At 36.9% G+C, this 27,151-nt stretch overlaps 1 protein-coding gene and 1 pseudogene across 4 annotated transcripts in view; one reads left to right on the top strand and one right to left on the bottom strand.

Annotated features, from left to right (window-relative positions):
• Positions 1 to 6,428: 6,428 nt before the first annotated feature.
• KIF21A (kinesin family member 21A) overlaps positions 6,429 to 27,151 on the bottom strand; it is a 160,659-nt gene continuing 139,936 nt past the window's right edge. For all 4 annotated transcript variants that reach the window (XM_044677890.1, XM_044677889.1, XM_044677891.1 and 1 more), the window contains 5 exons: positions 26,429 to 26,593; positions 23,726 to 23,843; positions 14,517 to 14,687; positions 10,095 to 10,294; positions 6,429 to 7,636 (listed from right to left, as the gene is read on the bottom strand). In XM_044677890.1, coding sequence (XP_044533825.1) covers positions 7,543 to 7,636; positions 10,095 to 10,294; positions 14,517 to 14,687; positions 23,726 to 23,843; positions 26,429 to 26,593 — 748 coding nt within the window. In that variant the 3' untranslated portion in view covers positions 6,429 to 7,542. The remainder of the gene's footprint in view (positions 7,637 to 10,094; positions 10,295 to 14,516; positions 14,688 to 23,725; positions 23,844 to 26,428; positions 26,594 to 27,151) is intronic.
• LOC123249229 lies at positions 10,625 to 11,081 on the top strand (annotated as a pseudogene).

Genomic DNA, 27,151 nt, shown 5'->3' with positions numbered 1-27,151 from the left:
TTTGGTTTAGACAAGGATAGGAGCAATAATATTCTTCATGTTAATAGATCAGGGTCATAAAATGTGAACTAGTTCTTCCTAGATGGCCTAGCTATTGGCAAAGCAAAATTAAAGTGACTATTAAATTATATTCAAATTTGTTTTACAAGAAATTTTAGTAGGAAAAAAGATGTCTATCTGAACTGGGAAAATGATGAAAATTAATATTGGATTGTATTATTTACGACCAATATTTCCATGGGAATCTGTCCATTTCCTCAGACTTCAACTCCTGAAGGAGAGAGAGTTCCTGAAGGATTCAGCTGAGGAATGTAATCTACTCCCAGCCCCCCAACCTCTCAAGATATCTACCTGGGATTTTTTTTTTTTACCTTCCCTTTTTGTTTATCCTATAAACAAAAACCAGCTGGAGCAAATCACATCCCTCCTCCCCCCTTTTTTTGTCCTTGCTGTTCTCCTCTTCAAGATCTGAAGTGATCTTGTCTTTTAAGGTTTTTTCCACTGCCTTTTTTTTAAAGCTAGATTAAGATGATGTTTCACTAGTCAAAGATTGCTAGAGGAAGCTGAATTCCAATAACTAGTTAACATTCCATTTCTTAAGTTCTAGAGAGAGTCTGCCATGTGAGACTTTGCTGTGTAAGGTAAAACCTTTTGGGATTGTAAATTTTCCTTTTGAGTTTTATATTCATGTATGTTTGTGTTAATGAAGCAAATATTTTTGAAAAACAATAAATAATCGAAAACAAGTTTTTCAAGTTCAAACTGAAATGATCTAAGTGATTCTGTGTCTTTTTTTTAAAACTTATCAGTTGATTTTATCTTGTAATTGCCAAAGTCATGGATTGGTAGCAACACCAAAATTGTTGATATTAAAAAGATGGACCTTTGTTTTTATGGGAAGCTTGAGATGAGCAAAATGTTTGCAGTTTCCTTGAAACAACACAGTCCATTTTCTTCCTTTTCAACTCAAGGTGAAGCTTCAGTGATTAACTATACTGTATGTTCCATCTACTGACATTATTCAAGTTCAAATGGATGTTGAAATCTCAGCAAGAGGCATTTTTTATCCACTCTTGGTCTTTCTTGTGTATATGAACAAGCCAAATTCATTTGAATGAATTCAAGAAAATGAATCTCTTCCAGGAAACTGCAATATTTTGGGAATTGATACAATTAGCACAATGTTATCCATAAAGAGGAGCATTTGGAGGACCTCATGATCCACAGGGAGTCCTTTCTGTACCTGTATTTTGTGCTAGATTTCCTTCATCAGAGAGATGAATACATTTAGTAAGGATACATCTGTTTTATTTCTGATTTTTATTATCAGTCATTGAACAAGGTTATTTTAGTTACATCTTATTCTTTTTTTTTTAAACCCTTGTACTTCGGTGTATTGTCTCATAGGTGGAAGATTGGTAAGGGTGGGCAATGGGGGTCAAGTGACTTGCCCAGGGTCACACAGCTGGGAAGTGGCTGAGGCCGGGTTTGAACCTAGGACCTCCTGTCTCTAGGCCTGACTCTCACTCCACTGAGCTACCCAGCTGCCCCCAGTTACATCTTATTCTAAGGAGTCTTGATTTATCTTGATATGTGGATGGAAGACAAACTGGATATGATTCTGTAAAGGTGATATTTTGTTCTACTGAATCAAATATGGAGTAAATACATTTCTTTATGTAATCTCATAAATTACAAGCACAGTGGAACCTTATATTACTTGCAAGATCCTGCTTGTTACCTCCCAATAAAAATTAATTGCTGAGGATGTTCTTAATGCTTGTAGATAATTCTGGGGCAGCTGAGTGGCTCATTGGATAGAGATCCAGGCCTGGAGATGGGAGAATCTGGTTTCAAATCTGGCCTCAGACACTTCATATCTATGTGACCTTGGACAAGTCACTTAACCCCAATTGTCAAGCTGTTACCACTCTTCTACCTTGAATTGATATTTACTATTGATTCTAAGAAGAAGATAAAGATTAAGGAAAAAAATCATTCTCATAAAAAATTGTGTATAGGTGAGATAGTGGGTGTATATGCCAGCAATTATTTATGTTTTCTCATTTTTCAGAATCAATAATTATTATAAAATAACATAATTATTACATAATAATTTATATTTTTCCCCTTGGATATATTACATTTCTTAAAAATTACATCTAGCACAGTTATCTTCTCTATATATATTTGGTTCAATCAGGCAGCTTTTCCCATCATTATTCTCTTTCATTTCATTTCTACCTCCTTTAAAAAACATCTTAGAAACTGTTAGGGTCCAAGGTTGTGGTTCCACTGCTTGAAAAGATTTGATTTTTCTTCTGTTTGTAGTCTTCTCTCTCCATTTTCATCCCTGAATGTCCTTGGGAGTGATTTTGCTTAATTGAATATTTTGCCAATCTTACATCAAATTTGTTTTACCCGTTATTCCTTCCTGCTAAATTAGAAGTTACCACTCAAATTTTTCACCATCTTTGGTGTTGCCTTTGATAACTACTCTCTTCATTTGGCGAGTAGGTCCAATGTTGGCTGTCTATGGGAATTTTTGCACTTTCGGTCTTCCTATTGTAACAATTTACATCAGTTTAATTTCTGGATGAAATTTTATAGTCAATGTTGATGTTATTTCTATTGTACATTTTCCCCTATTTCTGATATTCAATTACTTGTTTAAATAATTAAGAATTACATATTTTTTATTTGTATACAATATCTATTTCTTAGAATTCTTTTTTCTTTTTATATTGACTATATCTTGTTATATTCTTGCTTGTTGTAGTCTGATTTTAACTATGATGAGTAAATGGACTGACTACAGGAGCTGGTTCAAAGATGATTTACAAGGTAATGTATAGTTGGAAAATCTTGAACCCCTGGACCTGCATTGCCCAAAATTCCTTTCTGTATTACCCACAATTCCTTTTGCCTTTTGTATATGTGCAGCATTAAGGGGGTCTGTATATTGTTTGGATTTGCTTTGCTATGCCCTCTCTCTTCCACATGAATTGAGAGGTGAACTGTGTTCTCTAGCTCTCTAGTTAAATATTTGTGGGAAGCTGTCAAAGTTCATGGTGTTCACACAGCCCGCAAGAGTTTTGGAACCCTGCATAGCAAGTGACAGAAGGATGGTAATTCCATTCAAATTCCCCTAATGTGACTCTTTTCTCACTAACATTCCCTTTTATTGGAATTATTGTAATCAATATCTCTATCTAGCCCCAGGAACATATATTATAGAGCAGGGGTTGGCAACCTTTTTGGCTGTGAGAGCCATAAACGCCACATTTTTTAAAATGTAATTTTGTGAGAGCCGTACAGTGCTCACAGTGCGCACTCCTGTAACAGTGCGCGCTCCTGTAATAGTGTGAGCTCCTGTAACAGTGCCTGAAAAAAAAAATTAACTTTATGGCTCCTGCAGAAAGAGGCTCTCAAAAGAGCCAGATATGGCTCGAGAGCCATACGTTGCCGACCCCTGTTATAGAGGAACATCATAGGCCATTACTAGAACCCTCACAAGCCCCCTACAAACTTCTAGGAAAAGCCCCACCTTTATATGTTATAATAGAGAAATTTCCCTAGAAGTCACTTCACAACAAACCAGCAAATAGTGAGTTAATGTTAAAGATTTAAGAATCCTAACTTAGGCCTCTCACTCCCATACACAGGTGCCTGCAAAAACAGGCCAGAATAGTCTCCAAGTTTCCCCCCTCCCTGATTCAGTACAATACACATAAAAGAACAATGAATGAAATATGGAGAAATTGTCTTCCATGAAAAAGCCTGTACTTTCCCACCACTATAGCCCAAGAGATACATCAAACACACCTAACATATTGTCTCTAAGAAAAGATGTATGGTAAGAATGGATTTCCATGCCAACTTTATGTGTGATCTCAAAGTGTATAAAATAAACACAACCCAAAAGATGACCAGAGCAATCTTTGTGATGCCTGGCTCTGGTTGAAAACCCTGATTACTCTCAACTGTCTCAATCATGTTGCAGAGTCCCGCCACTGAGATTTTTCTGGACCTGTGGGAGTCTTTTACTCCAGCAAATATTAATAAATCTTTATAAATATTATACTTTGAAGCTATTGAATATTAATTTTAAAATCTACATTAATGACAAATCTTACAACAATAAAGAGAAGCAGCATATACTCTCTCTCTATATATATATATACACACATGCATATATTTATATCTGGGAGATACCTATAAGAAATGAAATCACAAGTTTTTCCCTATCCCCCTATCACAATATTATTATTGTGGTTATTATTTAAATAAATTATGAATATGAGAAATTTAAATGATTTGATCAATTAACTGATTTTTATTATATTAACATGCTTAAGATTTGTAACATTGCTATAATCCTTAATTTCATTTTAATAATATATGAAATCAGAAAATTATTTATGGAGTTTGTTTTATGAGGATGTTAAAGGATAATTCTTTTTTATCAAGATTGAGGAATATTACTATTTAAAGTTTTCAAACCATTGATTTGCCTGGATTTTCCCTTAAACAGTGGTCTTCCTGGTATATTTAAAATATTATTTGATATAAAAACTAATGAGACTTTCTCAACATATCAGGAAAGCATCATGTTAAAAAAATTGAAGCTCATCTATAAATTGATATACAAATGATGGATGGATGTGTGTATTTGTGTGTGTCTGTGTCTGTGTGTTTGAAAGAAAGAGAGAGAAGAGAAAGACACACACACACACATAGAGAATGAACTTTAATAAGAGCTTGCAGTTAATAGGGCTATTTTCCCCTGGAGTTCCCTTTATTTCTTTCTTCAGTATGTATTAAATTCTTGTATAGGAAATAATCACCACAATGCAATGAAACTAAGATTATATTTGTCTGTAGACAAAGTCTATTATAAAAGTACAGGCAGTAAATTTTTTTTAAGTAGATAACTTGGGGCTGCTTGGTGGTTCAGTGAATTAAGAGCCAAGATCTAGAAATGGAAGATCCTGGGTTCAAATATGGCCTCAGACACTCCCTAGCTGTGTGACCCTGGGAAAGTCACCTATCCCCCATTGCCTAGTCCTTGCCACTCTTCTTTGTTGAAACCAACGCATAGTATTGATTCAAAGAAGGAAGGTAAAGGTTTGGGATTTTTTTAAAAGCAGATAACTTTTGAGGATAAGTATTAATTTGCCAAGAAGAAAGGAGGTGAGGAAATGGGAGCGAAGGAGAGGGGACTCCCATGATTCTTAAGTCCTTTCTTCCAGGTAAGGAAAAGTAGGCTTCCATTTTTCTCTTCATTGATAAACGTCTAAAAATATATATATATATATTTTTAAAAATCTACTCAGCATCTGTCTCGGGATTTGTGAGTATTTTCTAGTATCTAGAAAGAATAATGAAAGAATGGTGAATGAATGAAACAGCATTTATTATTTATGGTGTTCCGGACACTAACCACCTGGGGTACAAATACAAATGGTCCCTGCTTCAAGGAGCTTACTACAAAGCCGACCGAGAGCAGTAGCTCCTTGTGGTGAGACTTGGGCATTTTTGGACCAGGAAGTCACAGGCTTGCGGAATGACGCCGGAAGGCAAAGGCTTACCAGGCTGTTTCCGGGGCGGGAATAGAGCCAATGGCACTGGCTCCGTGGAGTGACTGGGCTCTGGCGCCAACTCCGTTCCCTCCCTATTCCCTGAAGGGTCCGGTCCCATTTCTGTCCCGTGAGCAAAGCCGAGGGCAGCCCTGGAGGCCAGCCCTGAGAGTCGAAGCGCGGCTGCCTGCTCTCCCCTCCGAACCTCGGCTATGCGGGCCAGAAACCCCGGCAGACCCGAATGACACGTCTGAGGCATCCTCTACGTCTTCTCTTTTACTGGACCATCAGCCCCCGCTTCCTAGTTCCTTTGATTGAATGCGGCCGTTCGGGGAGCAGCGGGGCACTTCTTTTTCTAATTTCAGGGAATTGCACCTGCTCACTCTCCTCTCCCCAACTCTCGCCACTCGTTCAGCCCTCTCTCCACTCTGAAAGGCACAAATCTTTGCTCTCATTAGAAATCAGACGGCCTCAAGTTGTGTCCTCATTCCCTCATTCTCATGCTTTTCTTTTAATAAAAAATGGAGCCGTGAGTCTGGGGTCCGCGGCCAAGCCGAAGGTCTGGTCCTGCAGTGTTTTGCAGTCAGCACGCACTGCTCAATCAATCAAGCTCAGATCTTTGTCCCTGCAGTTCTTTTGTTATGACTATAGTTCTCAAAGGCGGAGGTGGAAAGGGGAAGGTAGGGAGGAAAGAGTACAATGAGCTCAGCTGCTGGGAATGGAGAGGGCTGGTGGGTTTGGGTCAGACTAGTTAGGGAGAACTCCATCAGGGTGCAGGTTGCCAGGGATTGAGCTAGGGAGCAGTTTGGGGGCAATAGCCAGAGGAAAGCCTTGAGTAAAGACAAAAAATTCATATGGAATGGGTTTATTTAAGCTCTGCCCAAGCTTTCATTTACAAGAATATTTTCAGCAAAACATATACAAACAAAATACAGAAACAGCATTTTAAAATGTTGCCTTACATAAAATCTTAAACTGACAGCATTTACAAATGAAGATTCTAAGCCTTTGGATAAATTATACATCCTTTTTCATTATCCATTCTATAACATTTAAAAATTCATACAGGCACAATGGAAAGTAATTTTTCCTTACACTTGACCTATTTACATAGCTTTTCCCACTGCAGATATGTTTCATATTGTAACTGCCAAGGTTTAAAAATGTAGTGTATTTAAAATGTATTTAGCAGAATATATAAAAATTAGATAAAAAGGAAGGACATTTTGTTATTAAATAAAATGAAATTAAGTGGTGATAATAGAAACACTTCATAGGAAAATAGATCAATATATTGTTAGGACATAAAAACAGTTCTCATCACAGAAAGTATGAACAGCACTAAGAACAAAATGTAGCAATCTCATAGTATTTCAATCCTGAGCACAGAGGATAATACAGCTACACAACTTTGGTCAATAAGGGGGAAAGGCTAACGTTAACGGACACTATTTAGTAGCCTCAGTTGCAGTTCAAGGAACATCAGAGGTAAGAGGGACTATATTTCATTAACATTTCTAATCTATTGCAAAATGAAAATCATGTGAAGAGTATGCTTAAAACAGCTAAGTGTTTTGTATTGTATTCCATTTTCAAATCCCATACCATGAATTTTATGAAAGCAAACACAGATCAAAGAGTTTTTTCAAGGTTCTTTTTTATATAGAGGCACACAATATATTTATTATATTTAGCCACAACTAAAGTGAGACTCAAGCACTTTATTTAAAGTAAAGGTATATATTTGTGTGTATGTATATATGTGCATATATGTGTGTGTGTTAGATAAAGCATAGATTATATGGAGAAATTTTATGAAGTGAATACAATTCATATTTTGCAATTTTGTTACGATGTGTTTCCAGTTCATTTCATTCATCAATGTCTGTCTAGTGTAGGAGAGAATACAAGAGAGTACATAGTATTTTATCACAGTATTCCACATAATGACTCTAAATTTTGTTTAATTAAAGGCAATATCTTCATTGAGGTCTCCTATGTCAGAGATCTGACCATCTTGCAAATTGCGTGCCTTCCAAATCCTCACAGTATGATCACTGCAAAATAAAATAAGAAAAATAAATATATGCATAAAGGATTGGGAGACATCAGAAATTTGGTAAAAGATGAATTGAAATCAACTTAAGGTCTTAAAAAAGAGTCTTACAATAATAGGATTACTTTGTTTCAAAAAACAATTATAAGTGCCTATTTTGTGCTAGGAAGAGGTTAAAAAAGTGAAATAATCCTTTCTCTCAAGAAGCTATCTTCTTGGGGGCGAGGAGGGGATGGTAGGTCTATCCAAACAAATTAATAATCATGGAAAGATGAGTTTGTACTTGCATTAAATGTTACAACTATACAAAGTCAACCAGGAGTCATCTGAGAAGTGGCACTGAATAATAACATAACCTACCAAGTGACCTAGGAAAAGGACTATTTGAAATAGAAAATTTGACCTTCTTAAAAGAGAGATGCTATGAATATTAGGACCTTAGGACAAGTTATTAAATAGATATAATCATTATTGTGCATTATTACTCTTCCATCAGTCTCCTATGTACCCCTTCTGTCTACTTACGATGCATTAAAAACTTCTTACTTCATGAGATTTTAATATCAAATATCTGCCAAATATCTGCCCAAAAGGGTCAGGCTCAGTTTCTGGACAAGTTCTTAATCTCAGAATCTAAAACCTCAAGAGTTTAACAGCTGAAAACAGTTGGCAGTAAACTACCAATCAGATTTGGTTGCTTTTAAGAGATTGATGTGAACCACTCAAAATGATGAGGGAAAAGGCAGATAAGGTAATAAAAATAAGCACTGTTAGCCCAGATGGGAAGTACAAAGGAAGATGATAATCTGTCATGATATATACAAAATGGAAGGAAGTTAGTTCATAGGAAAAGGATAAACAGAACAAATTTCCATATGTAGGAGTTGTCCAACAGAAAGAGAAAGGATATAAGTCATGGCTAAAATTGTTTCTGAATTCAGCACTTCAGAAAATCATCAAGGCATTGTTATAACTAGGATAGATGCCTCTACAAATAAATACATTAGTGAATTTAACTCTAGAACATAGTCTAATTCCCAGTGGATAAATGTTGAGCAAGATTGTCACATAACGTGGGGAAGTACTCATAACAAATATTCGTGACAAATCTTCACTGGATTAATTCCATCTATTAATAATTGATAGTAACTAGTCACTGAGAATCAGAATGACATATCAGATAAAGAGGTAACCTTGGAATCAAGAAATCTTGGATTTATATCATACCTCAAACCCATGAAGGCTGTGTCACTGACACCATCTATACCACAGGCATCTCTCTAAGAGCATTAAGCTACTACATATCAGATGCTACTGGTAGAGAAAGTTTCATTATCAGACGTTCTCTACACCAATGAAGGCACATGTCTTGAACAAATAATGATAATATATTAATAATAATACAATTAGAGAATTGAGTATAACACTCATACCACGTCACTAACTAAAAATCCTGTCTTATTTTATAAGGTAATAAAGAGCTACTATTATTCTTATTTAAATTGTAGGGAAGAAGGCAAGATAAGATTAAGTGACTTGTCCATGTAAATGGGATAATGACAATTTGTATAAAGTGGAAAGGCCATAATCTTCTGTGAGAAAATGGCTTTGAAAATTATTCATCTTGGAAGCATTTTTAATTACCAAGTACTCTACATCTTTTTATCATCTCTGATAATTTGATAAGGACAGCTTAGTTGATAAGGAAGCAAGGGACACTGAAGATCTTTTAGCTCATGCTTCCAGCTCTGTCTCCAGGAGCATGGAGTTTATTATATATATTTCAAGACTCATTTCACACAAACGAACCCCCACCCCCGAAACTTTGCAGATGTGCAGAAGTTACAAATTATGTTGTATCAAAACACAAAAGGTCTCATTAGCTTCAGAACAGACCAAGGCCAAGGCTGAATTTTGACTGGGTTCTTATCAGAAAGCCAAGTGGGGGAATATTTTTCTCAGGACTGAATTCCCCTGCTAAAGTTTTGGCCTTGGCTGTACCAGGCAGCTGCATTCCTGGCCAAAGGGGAAAAGTGTTAACCTCTTAAATGCAGGTTTGCTAGGAACTTAAAGCTTTTCAATAAGGCCACAATAGTTTTCAACAAGAAATCACAAGGATCACAAAAGGGGCCAAAAGAGGAGTCTCAGATTTTTATCTATTCTATTATTGGTTTCCAACACCAAGTGGTCAAATTAATGACTGAAAAACTATTAATGAAAAGTACAACTATTTAATAGAAAAATTAGATGTACTATTTCAATTTTAATTTGAGAAAGAAAATGTATTTCCCCAAAGCATGAATAAGATATCACAGAAATCTTAAAACAGATATCTGGGTACTTATATAAAAAGTTACAGGAAAAATTAATTTTCTAGGTTTTTGCGGGAAAACATACAGATTATAAAATATCTGAAGATTAGCCACAATGTAAACAGCAAAAAGAAAAAACAAACTTACTCAGCTGCAGTAAAAATCTGGGTAGTATTGACACAAATGGCATTTATGGGACTATCATGACCCTTCATCTCTCCAACTGGTGCAAACGTATCCACATTCCAGAGTTTCAAAATGCCCCCTCTGCAGCCACTGAGCAGAAAAGGCTGACCTGGAACCATGCCCAAGGCACACACCCAGTCCTTGTGTGCATTTGGAACTTGCTGCGGGTAAAAGGAGACCAGCATATAAATGGAGGACTTCCCAACTCTTCTCATATAGAAAAGTATACATATTTGAAATATCTAAAATGGAATAGCCCCAAAATTGCCTAAACATTTTCAGAAATAACTCATGGTTATTTCCCCTCTACTCCCCTCTTGCTTCCCCTTCCTAATTCTCTCTCTTTCCCTCCCTCTCTCCTTCTTCCCTCCCTCTCTCCTCCTCCTTCTTCTCTTTTCCTCTCCTTCTCCCCTTCTCCTTCTCTCTTTCTCTCTCTCTCTCTCTCTCTCTCTCTCTCTCTCTCTCTCTCTCTCTCTCTCTCTCTCTCTCTCTCTCTCTCTCTTTGCTTCCATGGAGGGGGCCACTGTCTCTTAGCCAGCATCATGCCTGCTCTCAGGCCCCTTGTGAAGCCCAAGATCATCAAGAAGAAGACCAAGAAGTTTATCTGGCACCAATCCATCAGATATGACAAGATTAAGAGAAATTGGCATAAACCAAGAGGCACTGACAACAGAGTGCGAAGACGATTCAGGGCCCAGATCTTAATGCCCAACATCGGTTATGGAAGCAATAAGAAGACAAAGTACATGTTGCCCAGCGGGTTCAGGAACTTCTTGGTGTACAATGTCAAAGAGCTCAAAGTGCTCCTGATGTGCAACAAATCTCACTGTGCTGAGATTTTTCATAATGTTTCCTCCAAGAATCAGAATCATTGTGGAGAGAGCAGCTCAACTAGCCATCAAGATCACCAATCCAAATGCTAGACTGAGGAGGGAAGAAAATGGGTAAAATGCTTTGCATGTTTTTATTTGTCTTAAATAAACCTTCAAACTACAAAAACAAACAAACAAAAAACACCTCATAGTTTAAAGAATGAAAAAAAAAATTTCATTGTTTATTTTCCAAAGAAGGTAAGACAATGAGCCAGTTAAAATAAGATCGCATATTTAAAGTATTCAGAGGCCATCTAGTCTAATTCCCTCACTTCACCTGGGAGGAAACTGAGGGTCAGAAAAGTTAAATGACTTGTCAGAGGGAGATTCTAAATTTGGGGCCTCTGGCTCCAGAGTTCTAGCTTACACTATTCTTTAAAGTTAGAAGGCTGACACATTTTCTCTCTTTGTACCCTCCTGTCCTGCTGTGTGTGTGTGTGTGTGTGTGTGTGTGTGTGTGTGTGTGTGTGTGTGTGTGTACACACCCCCTCTTGTTTATAGGCTATGAATATGTATTTTCAAATTAAGAAGTACCTTTTATTCTGTTAGTAACTCTCTTTTGCTCTACCTAAATAGACAATTTATAGTCATTTATAGTCCCCTTTGAATAATCTGATAATCTAACACCATATCTTTTCTGTGGTGCTGAGAATAAGAAAGAAAAGAATTCTTAACAAACTATTAAAAATTTTTTTAAACCCTTACCTTCCATCTTGGAATCAATACTGTGTATTGGCTCCAAGGCAGAAGAGTGGTAAGGGTAGGCAATGGGGGTCAAGTGACTTGTCCAAGGTCACACAGCTAGGAAGTGTTTGAGGTCATATTTGAACCTAGGACCTCCTGTCTCTAGGCCTGGCTCTCAATCCACTGAGCTACCCAGCTGTCCCCCAAACTATTAAATTTTGATGAAATAATTATTTTGAAACCTAATCACTAGCACTATATTAAATATATAATAGCTTCATTTATGAGCACAGATTTTAGAGTTGGAAGGTTTGTCATGGAAATTACATAAACAAGAATCTTAGGGTTGGAAGTGATCTCAGACATCATCTAGTCTGACTCATATCTGAGCAAAATGCCCTTATTTATACCACTGATGAGTGGTCATCTAGTTTTCCATCTGGGAGTTCATTAACTCTATTCAACTCTATTCATTAAGCCTATTCAACTTTTAGACAGTTAAAAGAGTTAAAACATGTTATATAAATATAGGTACATTTGATGTAAATGACATTAAAAAAAAAAACCTAAATTTGTCTCTCGTCAAATTTTCCCCACTGCTCCTAGTTCTACCCCCTGGACCTTGCAAAATATTTTAAAATTTTCTATAAGACATGCCTTCAAATATTTGAACATGAATATTTCCCTAGTTAAGTCTTCTCTTTTCCACATCCCCAACTCAATATAAATAAAAAGCTCAATCAGTGAGTTAACAAGCACTTATTAATCACGTATATGTCAGACCTCTTTGTGAAAAGTATTTCTCTACATTGAGCCCATCCACAAAGATCATGATCTGTAGTCTAGTGTGTTGCCTTTCTTCCTAGTTTAGTGTCATTTTCAAATCATCCAGTCCTAAACCTCTTCATTTGACTCATAAAGGGGATAGATCTCAGAGAGGTCCAGTGTCTTACATATCACACAGAGAATTCTTTTTTCACTATAACTCCAACTAGCCTACCTATTCATGTTTTCAGTAATGCATTCATCTAATCTTTATAAGAACCAGTACAGTATTGTGGAAACAGTGTTGGATTTGGTGTCAAAGCATCTGGGTTCAAATCCTGATTCTGTATGTAACCCTTGACAAGTCTTTTAAATCTGGGTACCAATTTCCTCAAAGGTAAAGGGAGGGGTTTGGAACAGATGATTTGCAGAAGGAAAAACTATCCTGTTGGATAGTAGAATCCTAACCTAAAAACATTTTGGTGGGATAAAAATTATGGGCTGAATGCTAAAAGATAAGATTTAATGGAAATAAATGTGACATCCTATACTTGGTTTAAAAAAAGCATGCATTGTATATAGTATGGCCATATGACAATTTGTGTGAAAAAGGTCGGGGGGGTTTAGTGGACAATAATAATAATAAACTAACATTTATTTAGCGCTTACTACATGTCAGGCACAATGCTAAGTACTTTATAATTATTATCTTATTTGATCTCACAACAAACCAGAGGAAGGTGCTATTACTATCCCCATTTTAAGGATGAGGAAACTAAGGTAAATACAGCTAGTAAGTGTCTGAGGCTAGATTTTGTTTCAGATCTCCCTAATTCCAGGCCAGTGTACACTACACCACTTAGCTGCTTCAATATGAGTGAATATTTGACATGCTCCTTGGTGATCCATTCTGCTTGGAGATTTTTGAGCTAGATGGGAAAAAACAAGAAGCTTTGGGGGCTCTGAACTCATGATCAAGCTTATATGACATATTTATATAGTACTTTTTACTCTATTAATGTATCATCTTGTATAATTGCTCAGCATTTTACACATATTAGCTCATTTAATCCTCAGGAAAACAAAGAAGGGAACATATTTAGTATTCTTATTTAGCAGATGAAAACAGTTGAGAATCCAATATTAAATAGTCTAGCCAGAATCAGATTCAAACTCAGGACTCTTTCTGCTATAGCTGGGGTTCTTAACCTTGGTGTCATGTAGACCCCTTAAGCAGTCGTGATGAAACCTCTAGATTTCTCTTCTCAGAAAAATGTTTAAATGCATACAAATTAAATACATAGGACTCTAAAGGAGACTGATTCCAACGAAACGTAGTTATCCCCAAACCAAAAAAACTGCCTTAAGACCCTGAGCTATACTCTGGTGCTGGGTTGGGCATGGCTAAGGCCAGTCCCCTATTAGCACTGGTTAGATATTGGATCTGAATGAGATCCTCACAGGTCACTGGGCATTAACCAAAGGAGCTTTACTGCTACAGCAGAAGGATATTCAGCAAGGCTTTGCACTGAAGATAACCCGTCTATCAGCCAAGACAGTGCCTGGAACTCCTACTGGCAGCTTTTATTAGGCTAACCAGGAAATGATATCTATAGACTGAGCCTTTAGACCCATAAGCTAATTAATCTTAAGGATGTTTTCAATATCTTTAAAGACAAAAAACAGACTAATCTGCATAGAAGTACGGGTTAGGATACTCTTCCCACCACAGCTTACTAGCCAAGTCAATATACACAGCTCAACATACCAAATCATTACAATTTTGTGAATTCCTTTGGTATCTTACAGATATAAGATACGGCATAATTCTATACTCTAGAATACTAAATCCATAAGTGAAGGAATGCAGAGCTTTCAAGCACTGCTATAAAATGGACATTTTCTTTTTACTGAATATTTTGCATGAATGGAATAAAAACTGTTTACAGTAAGCCCCGATTAAAAGGATCTCTAAAAGTTATTTATGTAGAAATTGTGCACAGAATTATGGAGAACAGGCAATAGTTTTTGGTGTAGCTTTCATAGTGCTCAAAGATCTTACCTGAAGAAGGTCTTTTTGAGACAAATCCCATTTCTTTATCCCATTGTCTCTGGATCCACTGAAAAGATTGTCCCCTTGTATAGTAAGGGCTTCAATGCCATCATAATGAGGGGGTTCAAAATTGTGGGTCGGACTTACAGTACCAAGAGCTCCTTCAGTTACATCAAACATCTAAAACAACAGAAAAAAAAAAGGATTGAGCAAGACTAATTTTAAGTAATGTCACGGCAGGTTGTGGGGAAAGCAAGTTTTTAGAATGCTGGCTGAGTGACACAAATCGTCGGCTGAAGGAAGCAAGGCATCGTGGGAGAAAGAATCCTGGAAGGAGGGACTTTTGGTTGGGGTGCTCAAGGTGAGAGGAGGGAAGCAGCTCGCTCAGTGACCAATTTGAGAGCCAAACCAAAGGGTTTCTTGAACTGTGATATCCCAAAAGCCTGTGGTTCCTGCCAGCATCCATTACCATCAAAAGGAGATAAGAGATCTCCTGATCCCTGAGGGGTCTAAGACTTTGGGAGAGGACCCTAAGACTCAACCCACACCTTAATTACTATAGCTTAGAGATCATAGATAAGAATAAGTTTTGAGGGGGACGGGAAGGAGAACCCCTGGGTTCAGTCAATTTGGCTTCCCAGGGGGAAGGACCTTGTGGGCATAGACCTTTTAGGGTTTCCCTTGAATTACCTCTATCCTCCTCCTTCTCCAGCTACCTTGTTTAACCTTTAATAAATAACTCTCAGGGGGCAGCTGGGTAGCTCAGTGGATTGAGAGTCAGGCCTAGAGACGGGAGGTCCTAGGTTCAAATCCAGCCTCAGACACTTCCCAGCTGTGTGACCCTGGGCAAGTCACTTGACCCCCATTGCCTACCCTTACCACTCTTCCACCTATGAGACAATACACAGAAGTTAAGGGTTTAAAATAAAAAACTCTCAGTCGGATCAAAGGAGAAGTCATTTCACGGGGCAAAGAGGGGAAAGGAGTCTTTGACTTAGCTGCTCAGCTCAGACGCCATCTTGACTGAGATGCCCCCTGAGGTGCCAACATTGGCAAGGGGGAGGCTTCTGTCGGGAAGAGGGTCTGAGCTTATCTGGCCAGGGTTTCCATCCACCTCATCAGTTAGGAAAGCTTTCCCACTAGTCATGAGGGCCAGCTCCCATCTCTGATCAGCACCATTTCAGAGAAATCCCCTCAGTTTGTCCTATTAATAGTGGTATATTGAGAGTGGAGCTGATAGACACTTTCATCTTGGTCTGTCACTCCTTGCTACCCTACCTATCTCAAATATAGTGATTATTACAGTAATCATTGTTTTCTTTTGAACTAGATGATGATTTAATTGCTATAGGGAATTTCCAGCAAGGGAACATCTGCAAGCAATGTTATCTGCTATCCAACTTAAGTTTTAGCAAGTTTCCCAGAGGTAGTAAGAAGTTAAATGACTTGCCCAAAGTCATAGAGTTAATTTCTGTCAATGGTGGTACTTAAACTCAGGTCTTTCTGACTTGAAAAGCTGCCTCTACATTACATTTCCACTCTAAAATAAGGACATTACCATAAAATGTTCAGCAAAGGGAACTTAACATAGAGAATAATAGAAATAAACTTGAACTCTAGTTTTTAGGTAACTTTTTTGAAAAAAAAAAGTTTAACATTGTTTATTATCAACTTAAAACATGTCAAAATATATATGCAACTGTGAATATCTGATACAAACAGTTTGCCTTTTTCTATTGTGTAGATTTTTATGCATTTTAATTTTTTTATAATTTAAATTTAACATCATGGTTTCAACCTGCCCTAGAAGTCAATGCTTCTTTCTAAATTCTTTTGAGTGTGTTTTTTTTATGGATATATTTTTTAGTTTTCTTCCAATTCTCTCCTCTCCAAAGGAAAATAAAAGCTTCTCTGTAGAAGAAATGAAGATGGTTGTGTAAAACACTCACATGGTGTGTGTCTTAAAACATACTTTCCTTCCTTCATCTCTAGTTTCTGCCTATTGATTTCCCACCTCTTAGTGGGAATCAGGATTTTTCATGTTTTCTTGTTTTAATTTTTTTTTAATTTTTTTAGAAAATTTTTTCCATGGTTCCATGATTCATGTTCTTACTCTCTCTCCCCCCACACACCTGCACCCCACGCAGCCAACATACATTTCTACTGGTTTCTTCATGTGTCATTGATAGAGACCTATTTTCATATTATTGATAATTGTTCTAGGGTGGTCATTAAGAGTCTACATCCCAAATTGTGTCCGCATCAGCCCATGTGTTCATGCAGTTGTTTTTCTTCTGTGTTGCCACTCCTGTAGTTCTTCCTCTGAATGTGGGTAGCATCTTTCTCATAAATCCCTCAGAGCTGTCCTGGGTCATTGCATTGTTGCTGGTACAGAAGTCCATTACATTCTATTTTACCACAGTGTATCAGTCTCTGTGTACAATGTTCTTCTGGCTCTGCTCCTTTCGCTCTGCATTAATTCCTGGAGGTCATTCCAGTTCACATGGAATTCTTCCAGTTTATTATTCCCTTGAGCACAATAGTATTCCATCACCAGCATATACCACAATTTGTTCAGCCATTCCCCAGTTGACAGGCATACCCTCGTTTTCCAGTTTTTTGCCACCACAAAGAGCATGGCTATAAATATTTTTGCCACATCCCCTCCAACATTCATTACTCTCCCCTTCTATCATTTTAGCCAATCTGCTAGGTGTGAGGTGGTACCTCAGAGTTGTTTTGATTTGCATTTCTCTAGTTATTAGAGATTTATCATGTTTTCTAAGTCTTGCATTGATCATTCTAAATCTGTTACATGTCACAGTTTTATGTGTTTATGTTCCAAATAAAAATTGGTCTGGAGGCTCAGTACCAGAGTTATAAGCATTTATTAGTAAAGAGAAAGTTTGAAAGAGATAGAGAGAGGTCTCAGCCTTTCTAATTTAAGGTAAGATCAGGGCCCAGATTTCATCCCAGTGCAGTCCCCTCCATGCATGCTTCACTGCTGCTTGCCAAGCGCCAGCCTAGGGAGTCAGTCTGTGCCAAGAGCAGAAGGAAAAAGACCCTCTCCTCCCCTCCATTGCTTCTTAAACCCCACTGGCTTCCTCCCTGTGTGGCCACACTGATGTTCATGCTCACGTTGAAGTTTAGGTTGATGCCAGGGGATACCAGGGCTAGACCTTGTACTCAGGAGCAACGTCCCCTAAATAATTTACTTCACACATATTCTGTTCACTTCATGAGGCATCAGTTCATACAAACGCTCCCATGTTTCTCTGAATCTATCTCTTTTGTCAGTTCTTATGGCACAGCAGTATTCCATTAAAGCCAATACTTTGTTTATGTTCAGCTATTCTCCAACTGATGAACACCAATTTTGTCCTACTTTGCTAAAAGCAAAAGTGTTGTTTAAATATTTTTGTATATGTAGGCCTTTTCACTTTTTATTGGTCTCTTCAGAGCACAAGTTTAGTAGTTATCAATAGACGAAAGACAATGCATTTTTGTGTCTTTTTGAGTAAAGTTCCAAATTGTTTCTCAGGGTAGCTGGACAATTCCACAGCTATGTGAGTGTGCTAGTCATCCCAAAACCTCTCTAACGATTGTCATTTTAAACAATCTGATAGGGGTGATGCATTACCTATGCATTGTTTTAATTTAAGTTTCTTTATTATTAATCATTTGGAATATTTTTTTCCTGTGATTATTCAGAGCTTCCTTTTTTCCTTGTTTGTATCCTTTTAGTCATCTATCTGTTCTTGTTCTTTTCTGCTTCTAGCTTTGGTGAAAAGGTTATAGGAGTAGAAATGAAAGGAACCAGAGATGAATGTGGAAAAGAAATCATGTAGGTGAGTTAGAGAGGTTTGGACTAGTAAAGAAGACCAGAGATTAAATTTGGGGAGGGTAAATTTGGCAAAATTTGGGAGCAACTGAGGAAAATTTGAAGAAGAATCTGTGAGTCAAAATTTGGGTCCAAATTCTACTTTTGGGATGAAAGAGAACCAGGATCAAGGGCAAGTAAGGATGACAAAAGAGGATTAGTTAGTAGAGAAGAAGTGGCAACTGAGCAAGATAAACAAAGGTAAATAAAAATGATAAATGGAACAATTAAAGAGTTAGGTACACTGATCTTATGAATTGTCAGTCAGTCATTAAGCATTTATTATGCACCTTCCATGTGCCAGGCCCTGTGCTAAATGCTGGGGATTAGTGAATAGAACAGAATAGTGTAATAGAAAGAGAGTAAGAGGCTGAAAAAGAGGTGACTATGGCTGTGGCTGAGGTGTGGTTGAGACAAACAAAGCATTTTAATGGAGATGTCATTAAGGTGGTGATAATTAGCTATAAAATTTTAAACTAGGGTTGAAATGTAAACACTCACAAGTAGTTTAAAGCATTTAAGCTGAAAATATCATTGATAAAAAACAAAGAGAACTGGGTAGTCACCATTATCTGTGTTCTGTTATGAGTAAGTAATATTGTATAGGAGATTGATAAAAGTTGCAGAGATCAGTCTGGCACACCACCAACACTATTTGGAGCAGAGTTGGGATAGGAAATAGGAGGTAGGGAAATGGAGGATATAGTTCTTATATAGTATACCTGTGTCTATAAATCTAAACCCTATACTAAAATCTCTAATAAAATCCTAAAATCTAACTGCTGTCTTTGCAGTTTCTTCTTGCCTGACAAGCAGGCCTAACTGCCTACTCTGTCTAACTAAAATAATAATTCCCTATCTATCTTACCTAAGCTAATAAATAAATCTTTATCTCCTCCAACCTCCTTAACCAAGTATCTAAATCATACTGCCAAAAGTCAACTGTCAGATCCTCCTGACAGAGAGCACACCGAACCCCTGTGCTCTGAGACAGCCAGAAAAAATGGTGTCCAGAACTAACTCCCACAGTTCCTTAAAACTGCTACTCTTAAAGAGACAACATGAATAAAGAAGACTTCTGCTCTTAAAGAGACAGAGTAAGATTTAATAACTTCCTCTAACTTGGGAATTCTGCTCCTAAAGAGACAGAATGAAATTAAATAAATTCCTTGTAAGAGTTCCAAATTGTAGCCTGATTTCCTTCCTTGAGAAGGCGAAAAAAAAACACCAAAGGATTCTTTCCATTCTATAGTTTTTAAGGAAGAATTAATGCCAATTCATGGGAAAATTCAGAACAGATCATAGTGATAGTTGGAAAACGTCATGCCATACTAACCATATTTCCTTTCTTGATTGTATTATTAAACAGGTTGATTAGGGCAATAGTGTGAAGTTAGATTACCTACATTTTAGGAAAGCTTTGGATAAAATATCTCATTTGATTCTTGTGAAAAATAGAAGAGACATATGGATAAAATATAATCATGTGTATTTAGAACTGGTTGGTTTTTTCAGCCACAAAGAGTAGATATTCATGGTTAAATATTAATGTGTCAGCAGGTTTCCAATTGACTACTTCAGTGTTCTGGGCTTGTCCCTGTGCTATTAATGTTTTTATCAATGCCTCACATTAATGCCCTGATAAAGACATAGACAGTATGCTTATCAAATTTGCAGATGATACAAAGCTGCATGTATAGTCAATATACTAGGAGATAATGCCAGGACTGAAAAGGATCATGTGATGTTAGCGTATTGCTTGGTGGTCTGAGGGCAAATTTGGCCTGCTATCTGCTTTTGTATAGCCTACAAGCTAAGAACAGATTTTACATTTTAAAATGCAAACCATCTGAATATAATTTCATATGTATATATAATTATTTTTAAATGTAAAATGTAAAAACTATTTTTAGTTTGAAAGATTTTTTTTTTTTTTGTGGCAGAGAAAGTGTAGTTACACTTATTCCACTTTGTCCTAGAAGGCAGAAACTGGAACAAGAAGTGGAAGTTTAAAAGAGTTAATTAAAATGCCAGGAAAAAACTTCCAATTAATTAGAACTATTTAAATATAAAACTGCTTGTCTCAAAAAGATTTCTCCCCTTTCAAGGTCTTCAAGAAGAAGCTCAATGATCAGTTATATTATAGTGGGTTTTCCTTTCACGTACGAATCGCCATTGAAGCCTTTTCCAACTCTTAAATTCTCTGTACATGATGGATACTAAGACTTTTTATGGGCTACAAAGAGGTGTTTCTCTGTGACCTGTTTCCCTGCTAATTCTAACTGCATTGGTTTTGTTTGTGCAAAAGTTTTCCAATTTTATGTAATCAAAATTGTCCACTTTACCTGCAATCCTCTCCATGGAACTCCTCTCCTGCCCATGGCCATAAAAGGTATCTCTTTCCTTGTTCAAAATATGACCTTTTTTTTGTTGTTTAAAATGACCTTTTACACATGGGTCTTACACCCATTTGGAGGTTATATTTATTGAACATACATGTTGGTTTAAAGCTAATTTCTGCCAAATGTTTTCTAGTATTCCTGGAAATTTTTGTCAAATAGTGAAATAATAATTGGGTTGGGGGGAAGGTATCCTTGGGATTACTGAATAATATGCTACTTCCTACATTCATTTGTTTTAGGGTCTTATGAATCTATTCCAGAGATTTTGGCTGTGATGTTAACTGGGTGTTTTCGGGTTAGGATTTCTTTAAGGTAGAATCTTTGGATTTTCACTTGTTCTCAAAGTCCAGCAGTTTTCTTTGATCATTTTTTAAAAATACATAGTTTTCAGGGAGTTTGATTTTATATTATTTGTCCCCGACCTGTTTTTTAGGTCAGTTGATTATGATTGTGATCTTTGACTTGGTTCTAATATTTTCTTTGGATTCCTAGACACATTGAAGTGTGATTGCTCTATTCTTTTTATGCTCTAATCTCTCCCCAGAAAATTTTCTCTTTTGTCCTAAGCTACTTATTCTCCATCCAGTTTCTCCTTTCCAGAGCTCTGATTTCAATTCCAATTTCATTTTTTTATTTCTTTCAGCCACTATTTGAATTTTCCTTCTTTGTAGTTAGTATTTTTTCATTGTATCTATAAATAATAGAAAATGTCTTCTTTTTACTTGCATTTCCAGCCTCAGTTCCTAGTCTGTGCCGGGGCCAGGCTTACCCCCTCTCTCTCACACTCTTCAAAAGAATATCTAGGTCCACTTCAGTCTTGACTTCTCGGGGTTCTTGCTCCTGGCTCCCACTTTTTGATTTGACACTGATAGGCTTCAGTGTAAGCAATCAAAGCTTCAATTCAGGTTCCTGGCCCCTTTTGTATCCGTGGTCAGAAATGATACTTCAGGCTTCAGACCTATTTATCTGAACTGACACTGGCTTGTGAATTCTTCCAGTGCCTGAAGCTGTTTTTTTTTGTGTAGCCCTGGGTTTGATGAAGGTGTTTATGATTGTTTCCTTTTGGGTTTCTTGACCATTATAGTACTCATTTGGTTTCCTTTTTAGATCTTTTCTGTGGGAGAGCTAGGCTCATTTATAACTTTTCACATCACTACCTTAACTACATTTGATCACTTTTCACATGTCATATACCTTACTGTCCAAAGAATTCTAAAGAGATGTATACTTATCATCATGGGTAAACAAATATGGACATATTTGACAATAAGAATCTTATATATTGGAAGTAACTGTTACCCAAATCCATTTCAATGCCAAGATTACTTTTTGGGAGGGCCAGCAACATTTCCAGTGTCAAAGGAATAATAACCTGGAGGTTCAAAATCAAAAGTTTTTGAAGACGTTTTGGAAAATGGAAGAGGAAAGAGAGGCATAGTTCCTTGCCCCTAGGTGCTACTTAATAGATGTTTGTTAAAATGAATTAAAAGGGAAAGATCTTTTGTCAGCACTCACATCCTCTCGTCATGAAATTTTAATTTGACACTACAATTGTTGTTCACTCTTCATTCTGAAGAGGGCCAACAACATCATAGGCCAGAGATGGGCAAACTATGGCCTGCGGGCCAGATGCAGCCCCCGGAATGTTCTATCCGGCCGCTCGATATTATTCCTAATCTGAGGAATACAATGAGTAGGATACAATACAGTGAAACTTCGAAAGAGTTGCCTTAGAAACAGACTGACAGATGAGCATTTCCTTTCCTTTGGCCCCCTCTTTAAAAAGTTTGCCCATTGCTGTCATAGGGTGATATCCTGACTTGCGTGTGAACTAGATTTAAGTGAAGGGAAGTTGCACAGTCATTAGCCTCACTCTCTCTTCTAGTCACTGAAGTCCAGTGGCAAGACAGGAGTAAAGACAAGTGGAAGACCGTGGTCTCTCCACTGTCTGACCAAGCTCCTGTCACCCACAATGCCTGCTTTAGCCACCTTCATGACTGCTGGAACAAACTGTTCCCATTTGTCCATTCTACCCAGGAAGGTCTTCATGTCCCCAGGGTGAACATCTCCCCGACTCATCAATAGGTCTGAGGCCTGCCAGTTACCCTCAACCTAGTGGCACAGCTTCTTGGAGCCATAGATGAGTTAGATGGACACCAAAGGAGGCCGAGCAGCCCTGAAAAGGGCTCAGCAAGTCCTCACACCAGATGTGGTCATCCTTCCTCCCTATACCTTGGTCCAACATGATTATGAGTCAAAGATGAAGATAGGATCAAGAACTAGAAGCATCAGAAACTTGTGGGAGGGCCTTCAATTGTCATCTAGGCCAACTTCTTGATTTTATGGATGAGGAAACTAAGGCCCAGAGACACTATGATTTGTCCATGGTCACAGAGAGAGTAAGCAGCAAAGGAAGAATTTGTAACCCAGACTTCAAAGGCCAGTGCTATTTTCACTACTATGCTGTCTCCTAAGAACAATATGTAAATACTTGCTAAATGAATTAATAAAGGAAACAAACAGAAATCCTGTACCTTCAACTAGAAAGTGCAATGCTGAATTAAACTGCATACTTCACCATTTAATAAGAAATTTAAAAGAGAAAAAATCAAAATGGGAAAAGAGTGGTGAGGCAAGAGCTTTACAGACCTCTAAAGACTATAGTTATTACCATCTAAAATCGGGGTGGGCTTTGACTAGTTTTGGAAATCAGAAGAGTTCCCACTGTCTTCCAAGGAACTTAACGACACTAAAAAGTTATGTCAGAGAAAGCAATGCAATCTGGGCCTTTCATAATTGTCATGTTGTAAAATTCTGAGCATGGAAAGGAATACATGAATGTTTAAATTCACAATTAATTTAAGTCACAACCAAAGAAAGAAAGAAAGAAAGAAAGAAAAGGACAAAGAATATATTATATGAATAGATATACATACCTTAATGTAGTGATCTTTGGAACCAGTGATGATCAAATCCTGCCCATTAGAAATCTGATCTACAGTAAGGCACATAACAGGGCCCAGATGACCAGTTAACTTTCCTGTTGACTGAAACCTTAAAAGAAAGAAAGGTAATTTGGGCATGTCCCAAAACCTCAGAGTTAGGAAGAACTTCAGGAATCATCTAGTCCATTTGAATAAAAAGTTTTATAACCTATGTGATAAGTGGTTAGGGCAATTTTCAGCAAAAAAAAATAATCTAAATGTGCTTTAATATTGATTTTCATTTATTTTTTCTCCATAAATTAAAAAAGTAGAACTCTTTAATAAATCTTGTTTCTAATTCTAAATCCCCATGACACTCTATGTACCTGAAAACAGAAATTTTACACGTAAAGGGGGTTTGGGGAAGGAAGTAAACTTGGAAATGGAATCCAAGTTCCAATATTCACTGGAAAGAACATAATGGATTTATGGGAATTGAGTTCATCTTGGGTTTTGCTAATTCCTAGTGGGAATAAGTTATTTTAAACTCCTGGTCTCAGTTTTTTCAACTGTAAAATAAAAGGGCTATACTAAATGATTTTTAGGGTTCTTTTAACTCTAAATATAAAATATAAAATCTTAATGTCCCGTAAAAATATACAGCTAAGGACTAAAACAATATAGACATTCATTCCTAAGCCTAAAAAAAGGTTTAACCATAACCCAAATGACTGTAACTTACTGAAATGCATTGTTCCTAAAATATGAGGGAAATGTTCCTGTATATAACTGATAATGATTACCTGTATTTTAGACTTTAGTTCAAACAACTGTATCAATGTGACTGGTAACTACATAATCAGTAGCATTATGGGAAAATCTCTGTCATTTTGTGTCAGAATATGAATGGCAAATATGAATGTTAAAAACATAACTACCCTGCAGGAAGCCTATGAAGAGATTGAAAATATATGAAAATGACATTGTTTTAATGGAGAAAACTAGTTTCGAAACATTAGACTTTCGCTCTAGTTCTAACTTTTCCAATGATTTGCTCTATTGACCTTAGAGAAGTCACTTCACTTTGATCTGTAAAACAAAAAAAACAGACTAAATGATTCCTAAGTTTCCTGTAGTTCTAATTAATTATGAGATAAAAACACACACCTGACTTTTGTTGAAGATCCTGAATTCAAAAATCTTTAGATCCAAGAAAACTAAAATACTTTTCTTTCTACATCAGGGACTAGGGCACAAAGGTACCTTAAGATCAAGGATACTAGTTTTCTCAAATAATTTGTCAAAATGAGCCCAGAAGAGTTTATTTTGGGGTCCAAAGAAGTCTATTTTTTGACCATTAGAGGAAAAACACAGGGCCTTTAAAAGTTGGCCAACTCTTCTGTCTTATATATAGTTTCCTCATTGAATAGAATGACCTGTGATACTCCTACTTCAAAATAAAAACTTTAGGTGCCCTTCCTGAGAGATTCCATTTCTTAAAACTTCTAGAATGTTTCTGTTTGTATGCCTTTGGTGGCACGGCATGTTTACTTTACAATTATTATTATTTGTTGAGACCCTTACTTTCCTTCTTAGAACCAATATTGTGTATTGGTTTCAAGGCAGAAGACTAGTAAGAGCTGGGAGATTGAAGTTAAGTGACCTGCCCAGGGTCACACAGCTAGGAAGTATCTGAGGCCATATTTGAACCCAAGATAATCCATCTCTAGGCCTGGCTCTCAATTCACTGAGCCACCTACCTATCTCCTTACTTTAACTACTTAATTTAACTTACTTAACTATTGGTAAATAGACTCCAATTGAGATTTAGGTATGGCTACATTATTACTGTAACCTTCCCTAATTAGACTGTAATATCAAACTACCATGAATAGTTATTTTTTAATATAAAAATCCAATGAGTGTCTACTCTCAAGAATGAAATTCTGGAGACAGGGAAATAATTCTTATAAGGAGGCAAAGTGAGAACTGTATAAACAAACTGATGTAGATACATACACAGAAATCTTACGGATCCACTTAAATTTTTAACATACATATATAAAGGAGAGAGGCAAGATCAACATAGGAGAAATATAAAATTATGAAATGGACTTATAAGATAGTTAAGAGGGCAGGAGCAGGTGCAAATAGCTAGAAAAAGGACACCAATATCTGTCCCATTCTGAGGCTACATATTGCAATAAATTCTAGGACAGTGTTTCTGAATTAGCTGTAAAACTAAAGGTGTTAGAAGGAATGAGAAAAGAAAACCTTCTGTGGCAACATAATATAATGAGGCTCTGGGGGTTCTGGTTACCAAGTAGGCTTTCACTGTAATATTTATTGACGCTCCCTGAGAAAGTCTGGTACACTGGATAATGCTATAAAATGGCAAAGTCACGGTAACGACTATCACAAAACAAATGACAGCTGAATCCCTGGCAACGTCTTCTCAACTGACGTGAATCTTTTAAATGGGCCATAATTAGTGGACGTGGGTAGCTATAGGACACCGAACAACATTTGGAATGAGAAGATCTCGGCTGGAATTTGAGCTCTTTAAGCCTCATTTTCTTCATCTGGGGCCGGGTGTTACTGTTAGCCCTACCTAGCACACAAGGCTGCTGTGAGAAGGAGATGAGATACTGTTGCGCTTTGTAACTTTAAGCACTACATACACAAAAGCTAGTATCACTTTTATTTAATACATACCTCTTCAGGTCCCACATTCTCACTGCATTTCCAGAAGCTGCATAAAGAAAAGTGCCATTTGGGTTGAGTGCAATTTGATTGATCTGATTCTCTCCTGAAGGAATAGTTACTGTACGGTTAGTACTTGTATTGCAGGCATCACCAGGCATAACTTGACCTGAAGACCTTAAGAGAGATGAAGAAAATTACACTTCGTCACATAACTTGGTTGTAGAACTTCTGAAAGTCAGTAGAAACACAAAAGACTTACGCATTCTTTTTAAATTTTTCTTTTGAATTTGTATAATTTTAAGATAATGCCAAGAGTAATAAGCTAAGCAACTCTCTTATTTAGCAGAAGCACTTTAAAGGAGATTTATAACATCTAAGAAGAAGGGGCCAGATTATGTGATCCTTGAATTATGAAATCTTATATGACTTGAGAGAGCTTTATTTGCTGAAATTGTTCTTGAAAAATATAAAATCCTTGTCTTCCTGCAATTTTAGTCCTAATATATTAAGGATTAATAATTTCATGAGCATAGGGAACTCTTACATCCCAATCTCAGACTGAAGTCTGTCTATGTCTAGGTAAGTTAAGTTCTAGGAAGTTATTTGAGTGTGGCACATTGAGTTTAAGTGATACTCCCAGGGTCAAAGAGTTATTAATAAGAGAGGCAGGATATGAATCCAGAATTTCTTGACTGTAAACTGGTACTTTGTTCACTGTGATATATTGCTTTT

This window comes from Gracilinanus agilis, chromosome 5 (assembly GCF_016433145.1).
Source record: "Gracilinanus agilis isolate LMUSP501 chromosome 5, AgileGrace, whole genome shotgun sequence".
Lineage (NCBI taxonomy): Eukaryota > Metazoa > Chordata > Mammalia > Didelphimorphia > Didelphidae > Gracilinanus > Gracilinanus agilis.
Note: the sequence above shows the minus strand (reverse complement) of the source record. Positions and strands in the feature narration are given on the sequence as shown.